At 41.9% G+C, this 20,349-nt stretch overlaps 1 protein-coding gene across 1 annotated transcript in view; it reads right to left on the reverse strand.

Moving 5' to 3' along the window:
• Positions 1 to 14,355, reverse strand: part of FAM120A (family with sequence similarity 120A) — a 90,255-nt gene extending 75,900 nt beyond the window's left edge. Inside the window, exons 1-2 of the mRNA XM_021712721.1 lie at positions 14,091 to 14,355; positions 10,177 to 10,259 (exon numbers count right to left, since the gene is read on the reverse strand). Of these exons, the coding sequence (XP_021568396.1) occupies positions 10,177 to 10,259; positions 14,091 to 14,355 (348 nt within the window). The remainder of the gene's footprint in view (positions 1 to 10,176; positions 10,260 to 14,090) is intronic.
• Between the last annotated feature and the right edge of the window lie 5,994 nt (positions 14,356 to 20,349).

Raw genomic sequence — 20,349 nt, forward strand, 5'->3', positions numbered from 1 at the left:
TAGTGCACGCCTGTAGTTCCAGCTACTTGGAAGGCTGAGGCAGAAGGATCGCCAGAGCCTAGCAGGTAGAGGCTGCGGTGGCCGGGAGTGGCCACTGCACTCCAGTATGGATGACAGAGTGAGACTTCAACTCAAAAAAAAAAAAAAAGAAAGAACCTTGAAAGAATCATGTTCAATGAAAGAGGTCAGACATAAAGACCACAAATTGTATGGTTTTATTTATAAGAAATGTCCAGAATAGCAAATTCATAGAGACAAAACTTATAGTAGTGGTTGGCAGGAGGTTGGGGCAGGGAGAAGTGGGGAATAACTGCTAGTAAGTACATGGTTTCTTTTGGGGGTGTTGGTTTCATGCCTCTGTAAGTGCTAAAAACCACTGAACTGTGTGCTTTAAAGTGGTAGATTTTATGGTACAAAAGTGAAATATCTCAATGAAGCTGTTATTTTTAAATGGGAGGGAGATTGTTCTGGAAGTGGCAGAGGGAGCCTGCAAAATATATTAATCTGTAGGATGTACAACTCAGGATAACAAGGGACTCCACCACAGATCACAGCAAGTCCTGCCTGCAGAGGATGGTCTCAGTGAGGACAAAGACAGCTTGTTCCAGAAGACAGAGGTGAGAGGGGCTGGAGTCTCACAGACACAGCAATGAGGTCAGAAAGAGAAGCCAAGTCCAGATAGGGCCTATGAGCAAGAGGCATCAGAAAACAAGATGCTGGACACAGCTGGACACTGTAGCAAGTCCCATTACTGACCAAGAGCTCACCTTGGAAGGAACCTGCCTGCAAGTACCAAATCTGGTGCCAGATACAGCAGAGATGGAACCACATGATCCAGTCTTTAGAAGGAGGAAAAGTATTCTCCAGGTTGAGAGCTGCCCTAAGCCTTCAGTGTGCAGTTAGAGTATAACAACAGTGTCTGTTTCATCTGCCAAGAGCAGAGGGCCTAGGATTAGGGAGCAGGGCTAAGAGGCTCATGTCGCCCAAGTGACATCATGACAAAAAGTAAACGAGCACTCGGAGCAGGAAGTGCCAGAGAAGCTTGGTTAAGAACTGGAACTGAGGGTTCATGAACTCAGGCTGGGAGGAAGCCAGAAAACGTTTACACATCTATTTTTTTGTTTGAGTTGGAGTCTCACTCTGTTGCCCAGGCTGGTGGGCAGTGGCCCGCTCACAGTCACCACAGGCTTGATCTGCTGGGATCAGATGATCCTTCTGCCTCAACTTTCCAAGTAGCTGGAACTATAGGTATGCACCACCACGTCCAGCTGATTTTTTAAATTTATTTTAGAGATGAGGTCTCACCAAGTTGCTCAAGATGGTTTCAAGCCCATGGGCTCAAGGCAATCCTCTCACCTTGGCCTCCCAAAGTGCTGGGATTACAGGCGTGAGCCACCATGCATGGCCTACACACTTATTTTTAAGACTGATATGACAGTGCTTATTTAAAATAAAACTAGAACATTCCAGGCCTAAGCAACGACAGCAAAAATACTACCACTGAGCTTCACCATTTGCTGACTCCTGGTCTCTCTCCCAGGGGCATCAGAAGTGCCTGCGCTTCTGGCATTGTATCTTTCAGATCCCAATGGACCACATATCTTCCCCTTGCTGGCCTCTTCTCCTGCTCCTGCTGGCAGGGCTGTCCATTCCAGGTCAACCAGGAAGAATTCTGCTTGGCAATCCCACTCACTCCATCGGAACAGCTAACCTCAATCCCATAGCAAGTAAGGAGCACAAACCTCCCACACATGTGTCCCTGCCTTCCCAGCAATGGGAATGGGGACCCACTCTTAATCTGAAAAAAAGAAAAAGGCAGAAGCCAGGTGTGGTGGCGCACACCTATAATCCCAGCTATATAGGAAGGCTGAGGCAGGAGTATTGTTTGAGCCTAGGAAGTCAGGTCCATGGTGCAGAGAACTACAACTGCACCTGTGTATAGCCACTGCATTTCAACCTGGGCAGCATAGTGAGATCTCGTCTCTTTATAACAAGAAAATAAAGCTATTCTTGAGTCCAGCAGATTCCTCAGAATTTTAAGCTTCCCATTTTCATTTTAAAACAAACAGGGAACAGAGAAGAAATCTCTGGCTGAAAATATAAACAAGTAGAAAATCTTTCGAGTTCAGTCTTACATTTAAAATGATTTCATTTAACAACTCTACATATACATTTTAAATGAGCAGAGAATAAATGTATACTAAATGCAGGTTTTCAAGAAAAGCCCAGCACAGTGTGAATCTGTATTCAAAAGGTTTACATTAACCATCAAGAACATGTAGCTAGCCGGGCTCGGTGGCTCAGCCTGTAATCCCGCGCCTTTGGTAGGCTGAGGTGAGCAGATTGCCTGAGCCCGCGGGTTTGAGACCCGCCTGGGCAGCGAGACCTCATCTCTACAATAAATAAAAAAAATCAGCCAGGCATGGTAGCACATGCCTGTAATTCCAGCTACTTGGAAGGTTGAGGCGGAAGAATCGCCAGAGCCCAGCAGGTTGAGGCTGCGGTGGCCGGGAGTGGCCACTGCACTCTAGTCTGGGCAACAGAGTGAGACTCCAACTCAAAAAAAAAGAGAACATGTAACTACTATGCCTGATGATGATGGTGATGACACGTACAATTAATATCAGCAGGATATATATATATATATATAGTCAGAGTTTCACTCTATCACCTGCTGGAGTGTAGTGGCATAATCATAGCTCACCACGAACTCGACTCAAGTGATTCTTCTGCCTCAGTCTCCTGAGCAGCTAGAGCTACAGGCACATGTCACCACATCTGGTTAATTTGTTTATTTTTAAAGAGACAAGGTCTCGCTATGTTACCCAGGCTGAACTCCTGGCCTCAAGCAACTCTCCCACCTGGGCCTCCCAAAGTACTGGGATTACAGGCAGGAGCTGCCACGCTTAGCTAAGATACACATTTTTTAAAGTTTTGGAGGAATAATTCTCAATCTGATGAAAGTGGTTATCTTCAGGAATGTAATTATAAGTAGCTTTCAATTCCACATTATATATTTCTGTGCTGATGGAATTATTTTATATTTTTTATAATCAGAAAAAAAGATGTTTATAAAAAGACAACACAGGCCTCTACTCTAGCTAAGAGAGTAAAAGTGTAAAAAAAATGTGAAGACTACAAAGATTAACCAATAAGATCAGGTTTAGTCAAACTACCTCATCTGTCTGTCCCTATTTTTTCCCATATGTCAAAAAAAAAAAGAAGAAGAATGCTTACTCTATATGCCTTTCAGGCACCTAATATTGTTTTTTCTAAAGTTCAAAAAGTATTTGGATTTTAGGAAGTTTTTCTTAGCCTTACTAAACTATAGAATGACTTAATTGGGAAGAAAATACATTAAATTCAATGTTAACATTTAAAAGCAGGAATTCCCTTCTGGAGGATTCAGAGTCAAAACCACCCCTCGTGCTGCAATGCACCAGAGGCCAGGTGCCATGGCCACTGGGGTCACAGGCTGGCTTGGCCTGGGCAACACCTCCAGCACCAGCAGACATTCACCTGGAAAGGCCATAAGAGAAGGGCTGGTCAAGTTCACCTTAGTCTCAAAGGGTCCTGAGCACTAAACTGGCCTGCTATGGGATCAGTTGTTCATCTAACCCTAGAGCTGACATGTTCCCCACAATGGGGGGCCAGACTGACAGTCCTGCTGTCTGTGCTCCTGGAGTCCTTGAACTACCATCCCTGCTACTCTCTCAGAACCAGACCCAACTGCCATACCCTGACCCTGAAGGACACATTTTAAAAGTATCACTATGTGACTTTTGGCTGAAGACAAGGAGATACAAAGAATATAAAGTTGGAGACACCACTAAGTAAGATTCAAGGCATGGCCTGGCAGACATCCTTGGGATTCTGCTGCTTCTGTGAAAGATAATACTGGCAAAGGAAGATAACTAAAAGTATGCGAACCAGAGGGGTAGGGTTACAAACATGACAAGATATTTACATCAAAAAGGAAGAAGTGCCAGGGCTAGAGTTGGAGGGTGCTCCCAGGAAGATGCAGAAGAAAGCAAGATACTTTCAGGAGGTGCTACGGGAGGGTCACCCAGAGAAGAGGGTCACCTGGGATGAGGACTGTAACTAGCCCAGAGAACCCAGTGCTTCTCAGAGGTCACCAAAAACAGGAGAGGTTTTTCAGAAAGATTGGGAAGAGTAGTACAAAGAGATCACAACAGAGACTAGGCCTGATTTAAAAAGAGAACAATGCTGGTGTGAATCTGGTAGTTTGGGGAAACCCATAAGCCAAGGCATCCAAAGAAAGGTCAGCAGGAGGAGCTCAGAGGACTCAGCAACTAGGAGTATTTGCGAGTAGCAGTCCATAGGATGGAAACTCAGAATGTATGGAACTTAATATGAAACTTAGAAACACAAAACCAATAGAATGAATACAGCGACCTATAACTTGGGATCCAATTTAAAAGTTATTATATCCAAATATGAGGTTAACAGAAAGTAGAACACCCTGGTTAAGAAATGCCTCCTATAAAGCATTCTAGAAAGCCAAGATTCAAGAAAACCAGAAGGAAGAAATTACACACACACACACACACACACACATACTTTTTTGAGTTGGGTCTCGCTCTGCCACCCAGGCTGGAATGCAGTAGCGCGATCACAGATTACTGTACCTCAACCTCCTGGAGTCAAGTAATCCTCCTCTTCAGCCTCCCAAGTAGCTGAGACTACAGGCTCATGCCATCATGCCTGGCTAATTCTTTTGATTTTTCATAGACATGAAGTCTTGTTATGTTGCCCAGGCTAGTCTTGGCTCCTGGGGTCAAGCAATCCTCCCGCCTCAGTCTCCTGAGTAGCTGGGATTACAGTCTCATACCATCATCATGCCTGGCTAATTCTGTTGATTTTTCTTTCCTTTTTTTTTTTGAGTTGGAGTCTCACTCTGTCACCCAGACTGGAGTGCAGTAGCCGCTCCCAGCCATTGCAGCTTCAACCTGCTGGGCTCTGGCAATCCTTCCACCTCAGCCTTCCGAGTAGCTGGAACTACAGGCGCGCACTACCACGCCCAGCTAATTTTGATCTATTGTAGATGAGGTCTCGTCAAGTTGCCCGGGCGGGTCTCGAACCTGCGGGCTCAGGCAATCCACTCACCTCAGCCTCCCAAAGACGCAGGATTACAGGCTGAGCCACCAAGCCCGGCTATTCTGTTGATTTTTCATAGACATGAGGTCTTGCTATGTTTCCCAGGCTAGTCTTGAACTCCTGGACTCAAGCAATCCTCCTACCTCAGCTTCCCAAAGTACTGGGATTACAGCATGAACCACCACACCCAGACAAGAAATGATATTTTTAAAAGTTAAGACCATCACACATCTGTAAAACATTTTTAAAAAACTAAAATAACAAAATATCCACTCAAAAAATATAAAATTCCCGTAACTGATCAGGACTCAAAAATCATAGAATAAAAAAAACTCAAAAGCACCTTTTTTGAACATGTTCCTTTAGCATGTGTTATGGCCAGGACAGACCCTAGCAGCCTCACACCCTGCTCCCGCTAAATGCAGGCCACAATGGCTGGCACACCCAACTCATCCCCATGACCAGGCGGAGCAGGCTGGACTACTCCCTGGATACAAGAGGAGGTAGGCCTGGGGCTGCCACTGAAGGGCCTACAAGCAGAGGGACTGGTCTGAGGTCAGTAGCCCAAGCTCTACCAGCTTAGCTGCTCAAGGCCTCTGTCTCTCTTTCATGGCACTCTGCCCACCACACCAGGACCACCAAAGCACACAGCAGCCCAGAACAAGACAATCAGTAGCACTTCTTCCAAAGGCCAACACGCATGTGGCCAACTTTTCATTACTGTAAGTAGAGTAATGGATCTTCATAATTATAACATCAAGTCTAGAAACACACTGAAAGGATGTTCAGTTTATTTTGCCTATTAAGTATATGACCCTTTTAAGAAATACTTCCATCAGAAGAAGTTCAAATAAGCAGGAGTTTCTCTACTGTTTGGAGGGCATTCCAGAAGAGTATCTCCATACTCCAAAATGAAATACCCCCCTGAGTTTCTACAACCAGTGAAACATAGCCACTTCCCTAAAGCAAGGTAAGGTAAATGCAGCCACAGACTCAAGTGCCGAACAGTTCTGGGCATCACCACTCCCGTCCCCCCTGCCCCAGACTGCTCTTTCTCAGATGCTGCCAAACTCCCCATTGTGCCTAAGGAAATGAAGGCTGCACTCCAGCCCAGTCTCTGCAGGCCTCCAGGACTGCATAAGGACCTCCACAGCCTACAGCGGAGAAACAGAGGGTAACATACGTCTATCTTCTTCTTTAATTTACAGCTGACTGCATCTTAGAAGATACCTGCCCCCAACTTTACCCTAGAATCTTACATGTTAGAAGAAATGGTTCCCAACATCCTGAACACAAATAAAGTATTCTTTACTCCTAAATCTAAAAAATGTGATGCCCACCTTACTAGAAGCTTTTTAATGTTGACACTGAAGGGTGAAAAAGCTTAAATCCGACTAGCCACTGTACTTCCTAGTTCTTACTGCCTTCTTTCAATGTGTTCTAAGTCAGTCCAACATTACACTCATAATCTGATTATAAGAATGATCTGCTAATTAATAAGGCAGGACACAACAGAACTTGGTTCCCTTGCTACCTCCCTCTTTGCAAATATTACCCAAGAGTCCAGTAGCCTGGCTGTCCTCCCATGCATCTCCCAGTCTTCAGAGCCCAGAACAGAAGTGTTCTTTTCCAAACCACCAGAGCTGTGGACAGTGATGGCTGACTTCAGGGTTTCTAACCAATGTAATTGGCCAATGACAAAATTACAAAAGAGTTAAAACTTCACAAAAAATGAAGGGGTGCATGCAGGGAAGTGGGCAAAGACACAAGTTTAAAAGATAAGCCTAGGAGTACTACTTGTATACAAAATAAATAAGCAAAAAAGAAAAACTCATCATGATGCCAACACACTGAGGATTCTGAATTGTGTAAATTACAGACTACTAATAATTTCCTATCCATTTTGGGCTCCTCTTGGGAGTTTGGTTGGTTTTTTTTTTTTGAGTTGGAGTCTTATTCCATAGCCCAGGCTGGAGGGCAGTGGTACACTCCAGCGATCCTTCTGAATCAGACTTCCAAGTAGCTGGAACTACAGGCACACGCTACCAAGCCCAGATAATTTTTTATTTATTGTAGAGACGAGGTCTCGCAAAGTTGCCCGGGCTGGTCTTGAACCTGCAGGTTCAGGCAATCCACCTGCCTCAGTCTCCCAAAGTGCTGGGATTACAGGCTGAGCCAAAGAGCCTGGTCTCCTATCCATTTTCATCAGATAAAAACATGAAATTTTCTCATACATTTTATTAGTTCCGTCTAAAACACAGCATACTGTGTAAAGAAATGTTAAGGACCTCTGATTTTGCATCCTCAAGTTTGAATCTTCTTGGCACATCCCTTTTATCAAGTTATATTTGTATTATTTTGCCAAAGTCAAATGTATTAGATTATTGTTCACAGAGGCTGGTGCTACATGAATTTATTATCTAATCAATTTAAAGCACCTCTTAACAGGCAATACCATAATCCTAACCCTCTCAAAGTTTCAACCCAATACAAAAACACAAAGAATATTTGACGAAATAAAACTCAAAGAATATTATGGAGATATGCAACAACTAGCCACATCCTCAAAAGATATAATTAGTTTTATAGCGAGGAAAAAAGAAAGTAAAATAGCAGATGGGACACATACAACTCTTCACATTAGTAAAGCTCATGAAGAAAAATACCATCATACCCAATTCCCCCCATCTATATGAAGATGACTGAAATGGTGCTGCACACAAAAAATATGTATATGGGGTCAAAACATACAAATAATGGCTAAGAAATACAATTTCTGAACTCATCTCAAAACAAAGTGTGCTTGCAATCCAGAATATGACTTTTAAAAGCATATAAACGTATCAAGTAATTGGAAACAAGTTTGCATTGCTTCTCCATTATGCCATAAAAGTACTCAGCTAATTTCAAAATACACAGGCATACAACTTGACAGAATCCCAATTTTTTAAAAAAGCAACATTACAAGTGACTTTTTGGAGACAATTGAAAATTTTTCTATGGACTCAATATTAAATGATATTTGAAAATTATTATTAATTTATGTGATAAGAGTAATATTATCAAGTGAGAGAATGCCCTTATTTCAGTTGGTGAACAAGCTAAAGTTTTCATGGCTAGTGTACTACATCTTCAACTTACCTCCAAAAGTTTGTGTTATCAAAAAACACAACAAAACACAGAGACATACTTTATGGCTAAATGATAACTATTGGACCAAGATGCTGGATATATAGATAAACATTTTTCTATTCTTTCAACATTTTATATACTTAAAACTTTTCTTAACAACAAGTTAGGAAAAATAAACATGTAATGATGTTACTGAACTGTCAACAGACTGAGCTGGATTTCCAGCTACCCTTGGGGCAAAGCCTCACTCTAGCCCTGTGATACATGAAATAAGGCTAGTTTAACTGAGACACATGCATATGGCCTGCGACCCTGAGAGGTTCTCCTTCCTGCTCTTCAAAATAACACAATTCGAGCCGGGCTCGGTGGCTCAGCCTGTAATCCCGCGCCTTTGGGAGGCTTAGGTGAGTGGATTGCCTGAGCCCGCAGGTTCGAGACCCGCCTGGGCAGCAAGACCTCATCTCTACAATAAATCAAAAAAAATCAGCCAGGCATGGTAGCACATGCCTGTAATTCCGACTACTTGGAACGCTGAGGCGGAAGGATCACCGGAGCCCAGCAGGTCGAGGCTGTGGTGGCCGGGAGCAGCCACTGCACTCCAGTCTGGGCAACAGAGTGAGACACCAACTCAAAAAAAAAGCCAACAAGGAACAAAATGAAAGGAGGAAAGGAATTCTGCTTGAGCTTAAGTTCAATGTAAATTTAAATGCAGAAAGAAATACTCCAACTTGAAGCTAGCCACCAATTAAAACTGTTTATGGAGGGAGGCAATTATGACAGAATTCCGAATTGTACCAGAAACCAGAAACTTCATTTAATCATTCCATTTAACCTCTGCCCTCTACTGTAAAGAAGTTAGTTTCAGGGCAGGAAGAAAATACAAAGTCTTCAGGTTCCCCAAGTCAAAGAAGGCACCAGTTCTGACAAAAGGCAATTCGAACACAGGCGTCACTAACAACACCAAGCTGAAGTTTCCCAGAGGCTGGCTCATACCAATCTCACTCATTACCCCTGTGCTCACATCAAACACAAAAACCTTCCCACGAAGAAAATCAGTAAATACCTCTTCTCTGACACTCATGACTATCACAAACAGGAAGGAAATTGAATGGGAAACAGATAAGAAAACATATTAAGTGTTAATAAAACATTGATACTTTTGGCAAATACGAATGGACCATTTCTCTAATGAATTTAGGTTCCCCATCATCCAGAAAGCATTAAACCCTGAATTAGACTATTTTATAACTGTAGATAAATTATAAAATTTATCAACTATGCTAAAAGATGTTGAAAAAAATATTTATTTATTTTTTTAATTGGAGTCTCACTGTGTCACCCAGACTGGAGTGCAGTGGCCGCTCCTGGCCACGGCAGCCTCGACCTGCTGGGCTCCAGCGATCCTCCCGCCTCAGCCTTTCAAGTAGCTGGAACTACAGGCGCACGCTACCACGCCCGGCTAATTTTTTGATTTATTGTAGAGATGAGGTCTCACCAACTTGCCCAGGCGGGTCTCGAACCCGCGGGCTCAGCAAATCCCCTCACCTCAGCCTCCCAAAGCATGGGATTACAGGCTGAGCCACCAAGCCCAGCTTGAAAAAAATAATATTTTTAAGTAAGAAAGTTAATACATAAACGTTTCAGCTCAAAGAATTCCCCTAGGTACACGGCATGAAGAATTCCTCAAAGAAAATATTCAAGGACATTTATAAATGTACCTAACATACACGTGTTGGGAACAAAGGAAGATAGGATGGTTGCTCATTTCTTAAGGCAGTACAGATCCTAAAATCAAGAGAAAACATGATTCTGCTAACTGTAGCATGTTTCCATCTACAATAAAGCATCTAATTTATATCATTAAAGTAAACCAACAAAATCAACAGTTGTCTATTACAAATGCTAGAAAGGAAGTGAAATGTGTACCTTTAATGAGGCTAGTGGATGTTCTGGACCAAGTAAACTCCAATGAAAGGAAGCCAGATCTTCATCAGGTAGAATGTGATTTCCTAGAATACAAACATAAATAACGTAAAAGCAGTCATCATAAGTGACACAGGAAAATTTCTAGAATCACTGCATACTGCCATCTATAGTAGACTACCTTTGTTGATACACCACATAAAACTTCCAATCAGAAATTGAGAATATTTTTCATCATTTAACATCAAGCAACATATAGCAGCAGACACCTTGAAGCTGACTCAAGAATAATGTGAATTTCTGGTGTAGTTCCAACAGCATTCAAGCCAAGGACTGCATAAAACCAAAGCATTTCCCAGCACAGTATTAGAAATAAGTACCAGTTAGCAAAAGGTCAGTCTGATAAGGTAAGGATGACAAATACCAACTAGATTCAAGTTTTCATTTGTTCATGAAATAGCTGTGGTTCAAGCTTTCATGTGTTCATGAACAGCTATGGTTCAAAATCATGTGAACCAAGTTCAACAGGCAAATGTGGAATCTACAGTTATAAAAGCTTTCTTGGCAAGATTAAATGACAATGACTGCTGATTGTAACATGAATCAACACCTTCCTCCCATTATTTCCATTACCACCCACAAACATATGTGACAAAGTACACTCTACAACAATATTCACGGGTGCCATTAAGCTGTCCATCCTATCACAGCCTACAAATAAAACTGAATTCAACTGAAAGCCTGTGCTTGGGGAATACTCTACTCTCTTGACAGTGCCTGCATTCCCAATATGCCTTGGGTACGCTGGTTAGCTCACTACACTTTCAAAGCAGCAATATCCTAAACTGTGATTTTTATAACAAAATTTAATTATCTCCACATTAAGACAGCAGATCCATTAATTACTGCTAACAGAAAGCAAAACAAAGTAAGTTCATTTGTAACACTGTTACATCATGATAAAAGTTGAGCATCCCTAATCCAAAAACCCAAAATCCAAAATGCTGCGAGATCTGAAATGTTTTGAGCACAGGTAGAAAATTCCACACCTGTGCTCATATGATAGGTCACAGACAAAAGGCAGCAAAAACTGTGTTTCATGCAAAAATTATTTAAAATACTATTTTGTAAAATTGCCTTCAGGCTATGTGTATAAGTTGTATAGGAATGGTAAATTAATTTCATGCTTAGACTTGGGTCCCATATCTCACTATGTATATGCAAATACTCCAAAAACTGAAAAAAATTTAAATTCAAAATACTTTTGGTTCCAAGCATTCGTAAGGGATATTCAACCTGTATTCCAAACACACAAACACATAACACAGAGATAGTGAACTACCATGGTGCCCAGATGAGCAAACCTAAACTACAACTGCCCAGGTTTACCCTACTTTATATTGTTTTCCGCTGTTAATAGACCATATAGAATTTTACCAGGAAGTATAAAATGTCTGAGTCTTTTTTTGAAGCTTCAATTTGCAAAAAATATTAAGCCAAGTTCATTGTCAGTAATAGTCCCTGTGAAAACTTAGGTTAAATATTTACATGAATATTGCACCCAACCTTCCAAAAACAAAATAACTTATTATAGCATTACTTTCTATTATAGAAGGGAAAAGAAAAATAAGTGTTCTCAATTGAGGTTATTAAAACTTTTATAAAATCTAAAATTAAAAAGTTCACCCAATTAAGAATTTACCTATAACTTGTGCAAATTTTGAGAGATTCCAAGCCCAAAGTTAAGTGGACAATATATTACTAGTGATTTTGTTTTTATTTCAAAATTACACAAACTAATTAGCTAGAAATGTATGAGATGGCATTATCTTCTAAAAACCGTATGTTTCTTAAATAAGATAAACAAGTACTCGTCCACATTTCAAATGAGCCAAAGTATCCATATTCTAAGAGTATGGGATTTTCACATTGAAAGGCAATTAAAATGCCCAGTCATTTATATAACACTCAAGCAAATATGGAACTTTCTCTATAATGTGCCATTCACACACTCCTTTTATTTTTTTTATTTTATTTTATATTATTTTGAGTTGGAGTCTCACTCTGTCGCCCAGACTGAAGTGCAGTGGCCGCTCCCTGCCACTGCAGCCTCTACCCACTGGGCGTCAGCGATCCTTCTGCCTCAGCCTTCCGAGTAGCCAGAATTACAGGCACGCGCTACCATGCCCGGCTGATTTTTTGATTTACTGTAGAGATGAGGTCTCACCAAGTTGCCCAGGCGGGTCTCGAACCCGCGGGCTCAGGCAATCCACTCACCTCAGCCTCCCAAAGCGTGGGATTACAGGCTGAGCCACCGAGCCCGGCTCACACACTCCTTTTAACATAAAAGGAAATATTTTATATTTTAATATTTGAAAATATTTAAAAGATTAGTTTTAATCCTCCAAATCCTGAAAGGCACAAGAGTTCCCTAATAAACACTATATTTGAGGTAAGATCCAAATAAATGAAGACAACTTGTAAAATCAGAATTTTGTTGATTGTTTATAATACAATAAAACTTGAAATGCTATCACAAAATATAAAACTGTGACTCCCTCACTTAATTTCAACTTGTATAAAACTGTTTTGGTTTATATAAATCTGACTGATAACTAAGAATTTCAAAAACGACCCACAACATAATTCCTCTCTTCAACAGGACAGGATTAGGCTGCTAGCCCAACACAGACTGAGAAAGGGCTCAGTCACTGAAAGGGCTGGAGACCACACAGTTTCTAAAAGGGCAGTGACAAGAACAGCCCAAGTCTCATCAGAATTGTGGATTCTAACTACTGGACCATCTTGCTTACTTATATCAGATTTACTTATATCAGAACACAATTCTTACAAACTCTCAGCAAATTAGAGGTAGACATTAAAGTACTTGAGATAAGCACACTGAGAGCATATGAAAGGATAGTTGACAAAAGAGAAAAGAAAATCACTATCTGCTACAAACATCAAGTGACAAATATATTACCTCTTAGAAAATTTCTTTTAAATTAAAAAAATTAACATATAAAATGTTAGTTAAAACACAAGTTTGTCCTTTCTGGGTAACCATCATAAGAAAAATTTTAAAGATATTTAAATGTTTATAGATACATATACTTAATGTAGGTCGGCACAGTGGCTCATACCTGTAATTCCAGCACTTTGGGAGGCCAAGGGGAGAGGATTGCCTGGGCCCAGGGGTTCGAAACCAGACTAGGCAAGCAATTTGGTGATACCTCGTCTCTATAATAAATAAATAAAAAATTAGCCGGGTGTAATGGCACGCGCCAGTGGTCCCAGCTACTTGGAAGGCTGAGGCAGAAGAATAGCCTGATCCCACCAGATAGAGACTGCAATAGCCATGAGCATGCCACTGCACACCAGCCTGGGTGACAAAGTGAGACTCCAATTCAAAAAATAATAATAAAAGTAAAAATAAATAAAATGTAGGTGCTTGAAATAAGAAAAGATAGTCTTTTGTTTTTCTTTTAAAGTAGTGAGTACCCTGAAAATTGAGGGGAAAACATGACAGTTCAAACTCCAGAGCAAACTTTCTTCTATTACAAACATAATTTATGCCAAACGCTTAAATGTCCAATTTTCATACTGAGTATCTGTTAGCTCCTGTAATTTAGAAATGTTAGTTTTCCAAAACTTTAAGTGAATTTATTCTGAAAGTTAGTTTTTCAGACTGGACAGACCAATACATAAGCAAACACTTAAGAGCAAAAGCAGCATATTAGCTACACTAAAAATACAACAGCAAGTAAGGAACACCAAGAAGAGTCATTCCTTGTTATTTTAAATTTAAGATATACATCCAAAACACCTAGGCATTGAAATAGTGAAAAGATCAATGTGCTTGTAGTATGGTATTTCCCTTACAAGAGAAAACAAAGTTTTCACAGTGCTCCACCTACCTAACAGAGCAGCAAAAATAGGAAAACGATTTGGATTCAGGTCCAGTTGCTTGGCAACTTCATGCATCAGATATTGGCTTGTTGTGAGGCTCTTCCCGTTCCGGCTAAGTTTTAGGGCATGGGCACTGAAGTAGTAGGGGATGTTGCACAGGGCATAGTCAGAGTCATAGGCGACCAAGCCGTGGAAACCGTTCTCTCGGCAGAAACCAATCACTTCTTGGTGGTGATCCTCAATGCTCTGTGCAACCTGCAAATGAGAAAGCATCATCAGATAGAGGATAACATCACAGCAGCATGCTCAAGAAGCAGACATGTTTCTGCAGAAGTTGAAAAATGCTGCTGTTGAAAACTATGCAAGAAAGCAAAACAGTCAAAAAGGTGATATTATGAAGGGTGCAACACATGGCTCCAACAAGAAATCTCTGTGGGAAACTGGATCCAAATTACCTCTTGTCAGTAACTTGATCCCATCTAAACTACAATTTTCAATTCTTATCTATTCAAAAATCACCTGGCTTAAAACTACAAAGCCAGCTTAAGCTCTGTGACAGTATTTTTGCAAGAACGGAAAAAAGACAAAAAGAAGAGATGGGAAGGATGCAGACAGAGAGAAGTCACCCACCCTCAGTAAAACCAAAACCATTTTCTTCAAAGTATATCAAGTGGGTAAAAGATTCGGAAGGAGCCGGGTTCGGTGGCTCAGCCTGTAATCCCGTGCCTTGGGAGGCTGAAGTGAGTAGATTGCCTGAGCCCACAGGTTCGAGACCCGCCTGGGCAGCGAGACCTCATCTCTACAATAAATCAAAAATCAGTTGGGGGTGGTAGCACATGCCTGTAATTCCGGCTACTTGGAAGGCTGAGGCGGAAGGATCGCCGGAGCCCAGCAGGTCGAGGCTGCGGTGGCCGGGAGCGGCCACTGCACTCCAGTCTGGGCGACAGAGTGAGACTCCAACTCAAAAAAAAAAAAAGATTCGGAAGGAGTTTTTTGATTTTTTAAATAAAAAGCCAAGTATAATCCCTCACCTACCTGTCTACTAGTTCTTACACTTCTAAGGCTGCATGCAGCACATGGGACAATATAGTGACATACACACAATACCCTTAGAATAACCACCATGGGCTTATTCTGGGTCCTACACACAAATGTCAGGACTACCATTTGGATTAAGTCGAAATTGATTGACTTTTCAGTTATGAAGATTAAGCTAAAGCTTCTTTACTTCTCCTGAATCCCCATATGAAACACCCACACGCCTGCTGACTGTACCACACACAAGGAGAAAGCAGAGAACATCCAAGTAGTAAGAGTTCTCTGGAGTGAGTATCTCTAGTCCTAAAAACATGTCAAAAAGACCTGGAAAAAAAAAGTTCTCCTAGATGATTTGAAGTTCAAAGTCATCAAAATCACTCCTGCTGTTTCCCATACTCATCTATCCAACTAAAATTCGGCATGTTTTTTATTTCTACAGTGGACAAGATAGTTTAGAGAAAGGAATTTTAAACTAAATCAGGTGAATTTAGTTAACAATGGAAATTTAATCCTCCACGAAGCCTTAGAGGAGAAAAACATGTACCTTTAACCTTACATTTCTAGAACTACTGTTCAATATGCGGTTATGTTGAATGAAAATTTAAATTAAATTAAATTCAAAATTAAGTTTGAGCACTAAATGGCCACACATGACCAGCGGCTAACATAGGAACTGCACAGCACTGACCCATTCCCATCACCTCACAAAATCCTACCAGACATCATCGTACAGTTGACTTCATTTCCCACTGACTTTCATAATAAAAGTGGTTACCAAATTTTGTTAGAAAGGGCCAGGTTCAATGACTCAGCCCGTAATCCCAGCACTTTGGGAGGCCAAGGCGAATGGATTGTCTCAGCCTGCGGGTTCAAGACCCATGCAGGCAACTTGGTGAGACCTCTACAACAAAAAAAAAATTAGCCGGGCATAGTAGAACACGCCTGTAGCTCCAGCTACCTGGAAGGCTGAGGCGGAAGGATCACGGAGCCCAGCAGGTCGAGGCTGTGGTGGCCAGGAGCATGCCACTGCACTCCAGTCTAGGCGACAGAATGAGACTCCAACTCAAAAAAAAAAAAAAGTTAGCTATAATGACATTTCACCAAAAGGCAAAGCAAACGCTTGCAAGATGCATATTTAAAGAAAAAATAACTTGGTGGATTCTCTAGGTAAATATCAATAAAAAATATTTTACTGTATAAGAGAAAATAAAATCAACATCCAATTAGTTAAATAATAATGTTCTATTTCTTAGAATAAGAGAATGCTGTTTTACCTCTAAATCTGAAAACACTGTACACCAACTAAAATAGAATAGTTTTTTAAAATTTCTGAAATTAGGCCAGCTTCATCCTCTCTCACTTTTAGAAATGGTGATTTCTAAGTCCAAGTTCTTTGCCTCAAATCATTTTATTACATATCCTTTATATTGACAGTGATTTTTTTTCTTTTTCTGAGTCAGGGTCTCACTCCATCACCCTGGCTGGAGTGCAATAGTGACATGATCACAGTTCACTGTGGTCTTGACCTCCTGAGCTCAGGCAATCCTTCTACCCCAGCCTCTCAAGTACCTGGACTATAGACACGTGCCACCATGCCAGCCAATTTTTTTATTTTTATTTTTTGAGTTGGAGTCTCACTCTGTTGCCCAGACTGGAGTGCAGTGGCTGCTCCCGGCCACCGCAGCCTCGACCTGCTGGGCTCCGGCGATCCTTCCGCCTCAGCCTTCCGAGTAGCCGGAATTACAGGCGCGTACTACCACGCCCGGCTAATTTTTTGATTTGTTGTAGAGATGAGGTCTCGCCTGCCCAGGCGGGTCTCAGCCTCCCAAAGGCGCGGGATTACAGGCTGAGCCACCAAGCCCAGCTGATTTTTTGTAGAGATGAGATCTTGCTGTATTGTCAAGGTTGGTTTCGAACTCCTGGGCTCAAGCAATCCTCCTGCCTCGGCCTCCCAAATTACTGGAATTACAGGCATGAGGCACCACATCCAGCGGACAGTGATGTCTTAAAGTATTTTTAAATCACTAGAAATTACTGGCTGTTTTATAGACATCTCTAATAGTAAGTCTCTACACCAAGAGCCCATGAAGGGAAAGAGTAAGTGATCACTCCTTTCTCTCCTCACTACCAAAGGCAGCACTACCAAGGACCCCACTTTTTCCAGAAGATTCACACGTCCGGTAGAGGGGGTGGGGTAGAATTATAACAGGCTGAGAACAGGTCAGAGCCCATCCTGTCCACCTCCACAATTAGGGAGTTAAGAGGTGCCCAAGGGTCATCTTCCAGAGGCCAGTCCCTGGGTTATGTTCACAAGCCAGTAGAGAGCATCTGGCTGAGAAGGAGCTGCTGATACAGAATGTGAAGAGAGGTGTCCCACAAGCACTGGCTTTTTAACCAAGACCTGAAAGAAAAGGCTAACCCTGAGCAGGTCCTCCAAGGAGAGTGTCTCTGTGGGGGCAGAGATGGGGGAAAATGCTGCACAAAGGCCCAGAAGTGAGCACAGTGTGCTCTGACCCTGGGATCGAGGAGGGCAAAAGGGGAAGATGATGAAGTCTGAGAGGAGCAGGGATTGGGTCTCACCTGGCAGCTTTCAAATAATGCTGTTAGCGTTATAAAACAGTAGGTAATATAACTGAGAGCTGTAAAACATTCACACTCTTTGACCCAGTGACCTCACTCCAGGAAATAGAGCCTAAAAAACCAATTCACCAAATGATAAACACTAGAAGCATAAAAAGGACCATGGTAGACTTCAATGGGGAAAAAAATTAACATCACTAAGACAGGTAGATATAGCAACTACACTGTCCTGTGAATAAACCTGGGAAAAGCTTGTGATAAAACATTAAACAAAATCATTTTAGAACACAATATCATGTACATACAACTATGTAAAATTGTGTTTGATGAAGAAGATTGGGAAGCAAAAACAACAGTTGTATCAGAGTGTTAGAGTTATGCTTTAGAAATCCATTTTAGTGCTCGCTTCGGCAGCACATATACTAAAATTGAAACGATACAGAGAAGATTAGCATGGCCCCTGTGCAAGGATGACACGCAAATTCGTGAAGCGTTCCATATTTTTAATGACTGACGGTACTGGGAAACTATGGAGGGGGGAGATGGGATTAACAGTAGCAAATATCTGTCTGGGGATGGGAAAACACCTCTTATCAACAGGGTGCCTGAATGAAACGTAATTGTACACCTAACCCTTAACTGTATCCCACAAAACCGTAATAAAAAATATTGATTAAAAAAAAATCCATTTTAAAAGAAAAAAATATCATAAAAAGCTAGAAAGGCACTATTCTGAACCACACCTACACTCTGGTCACCTGTGCTCTGGCACTTCAGGTGACTTCTTTTACATATGTCTCTCCCTAGAGGACGAGAGGTAGCGCTTGTGCATCTTGGCATCAAGAGTCTAGCTTGGTGCCTGGCACCCAGTAAGCACAGAAAGAATTAAAAAGGACACCTTGGGGTGCCATTTTGTAGGTCCCCAAAGATTCCTTAAATTAAATGAATGAAGAAGAATAAGACCTAGTCCACCCAGTAGAGGTCAACACCCAGCAGCACCTTAAAGCCAAGCTGGTATGTGGAGTCCTTCACAATTGCCACCTTTCCTCAAGCCTTAAAGAAATTCCTTGTTCACTCCAAGCCACTGATTGCAGATTGGCCTTAGGAAGCAAAGTAAATAAACTATTAATAATTCACTACAACTCTAATTTGGAAATGATTAACAATGCCTTAATCCTTCCAAAAAGCACACACAGCATTAAACAAACATTTGACTGCTAGAATGAAACAAAAGAGAAAGCAGCCACATCCAGAGCACAGCCTCACACCTGTTGCAAGGTGGCCTCTCCCACTCTGGCAGGGCTCAACTTTTCTGTGTCAAGTCTCCTAGATTAACAGCCATGGGGGTTTGGGAGGTTAGCATCAAAAAGTCTATGCTGCAGCTCTGCTCAGACACCCCACCTGCTCGGCAACCTGCCTGATAATCAGTGTCTTTGCCTTACTGCAATTTCTAAAACTCGAGTACTCTTCCCCCACACTAAAACTCATCATGCCTTCATCTGACGAAATGCAACATGGCATTAAAAACCACTAGGGTGGCAAAGAGGATATCCTTTTCAGTGGATGCATAATGGAAGTGTGGCCTAGCAGTTATTCAACTGGGGAGGGGGTAGTGGACGGAGACCTGCTACAGAAATCCACACAAAACCCTGTGAAAGAGTTAGAAGCTGACTGCCTAGGGGTGGGGGAACAAGATGACTCCAGGCATCTGTCAGAACTCATGCAATCTTACATCACACAGAAGAAATAGTAATGTATGCAAATTTTAAAACAAATCCACCAGGATGTCTGGGAGACTAGGATAGAATGTAGACTGACAAATGTATCTAATTGCATTATAAAATGTATGAAATAACCTCACTGAAGAGGACTGGGGAAACAGCAGTCTGAGTCACTATGGGACACAAACACTGTACTCCACTGGTAAGCGTAAGTACCTCTCCCGGGGTTTGGGTCCAAGGTTTGGGCTAATAATTCTGAAACTACTCTGCACAAACACTAGGGTTGAAGCAAATGGTACATGAGCTAGGCTCTCACTGTCAGAGAAACATGCTACAAATAATTACGAAAACAGAGAAGGCGAGAATGAACCTCGTGGTGCTGGATCAGCCATGAGACATCAGTGAGAAATGGCATCCAGGTAAAAATACATGAGCAGGGACAAAAATGACAGAAGACTTGGTGTCCACATGCATCAGTATACACAGATTTCCTTGTCACAAGACAGTCCCCTGCCCCCCACGCCAGCAGGAGCACACCGGTGCCCAGACTAGGGTTCCCAGATACCCATCTGTATGACAAAGAACCAGGACTGCTCCTTGGAGAGGACTGATGCTGGAGAACAGAATATAATACGTGCCTGAGGCTGAGCTCAGTGGTTCAGCCTGCAATCCCAGCACTTTGGGAGGCCAAGGCGAGTGGATTGCCTGAGCCCGCGGATTCCAGACACGCTCAGGCAACTTGGCTAGACCTCGTCTCTACAATGAAACAAAAAACTAGCTAGGCATAGTAACACGCACCTGTAGTTCCGGCTACTTGGAAAGCTGAGGCGGAAGGATCGCCAGAGCCCAGCAGATCAATGCTGGGGTGGCTGTGAGCATGCCACTGCACTCCAGCCTGGGCTAAGGAGTGAGACAAAAAAAAAAAAAA

Source organism: Carlito syrichta, unplaced genomic scaffold (genome assembly GCF_000164805.1).
Source record: "Carlito syrichta isolate Samal-C Ts95f unplaced genomic scaffold, Tarsius_syrichta-2.0.1 Scaffold303625, whole genome shotgun sequence".
Classification (NCBI taxonomy): domain Eukaryota; kingdom Metazoa; phylum Chordata; class Mammalia; order Primates; family Tarsiidae; genus Carlito; species Carlito syrichta.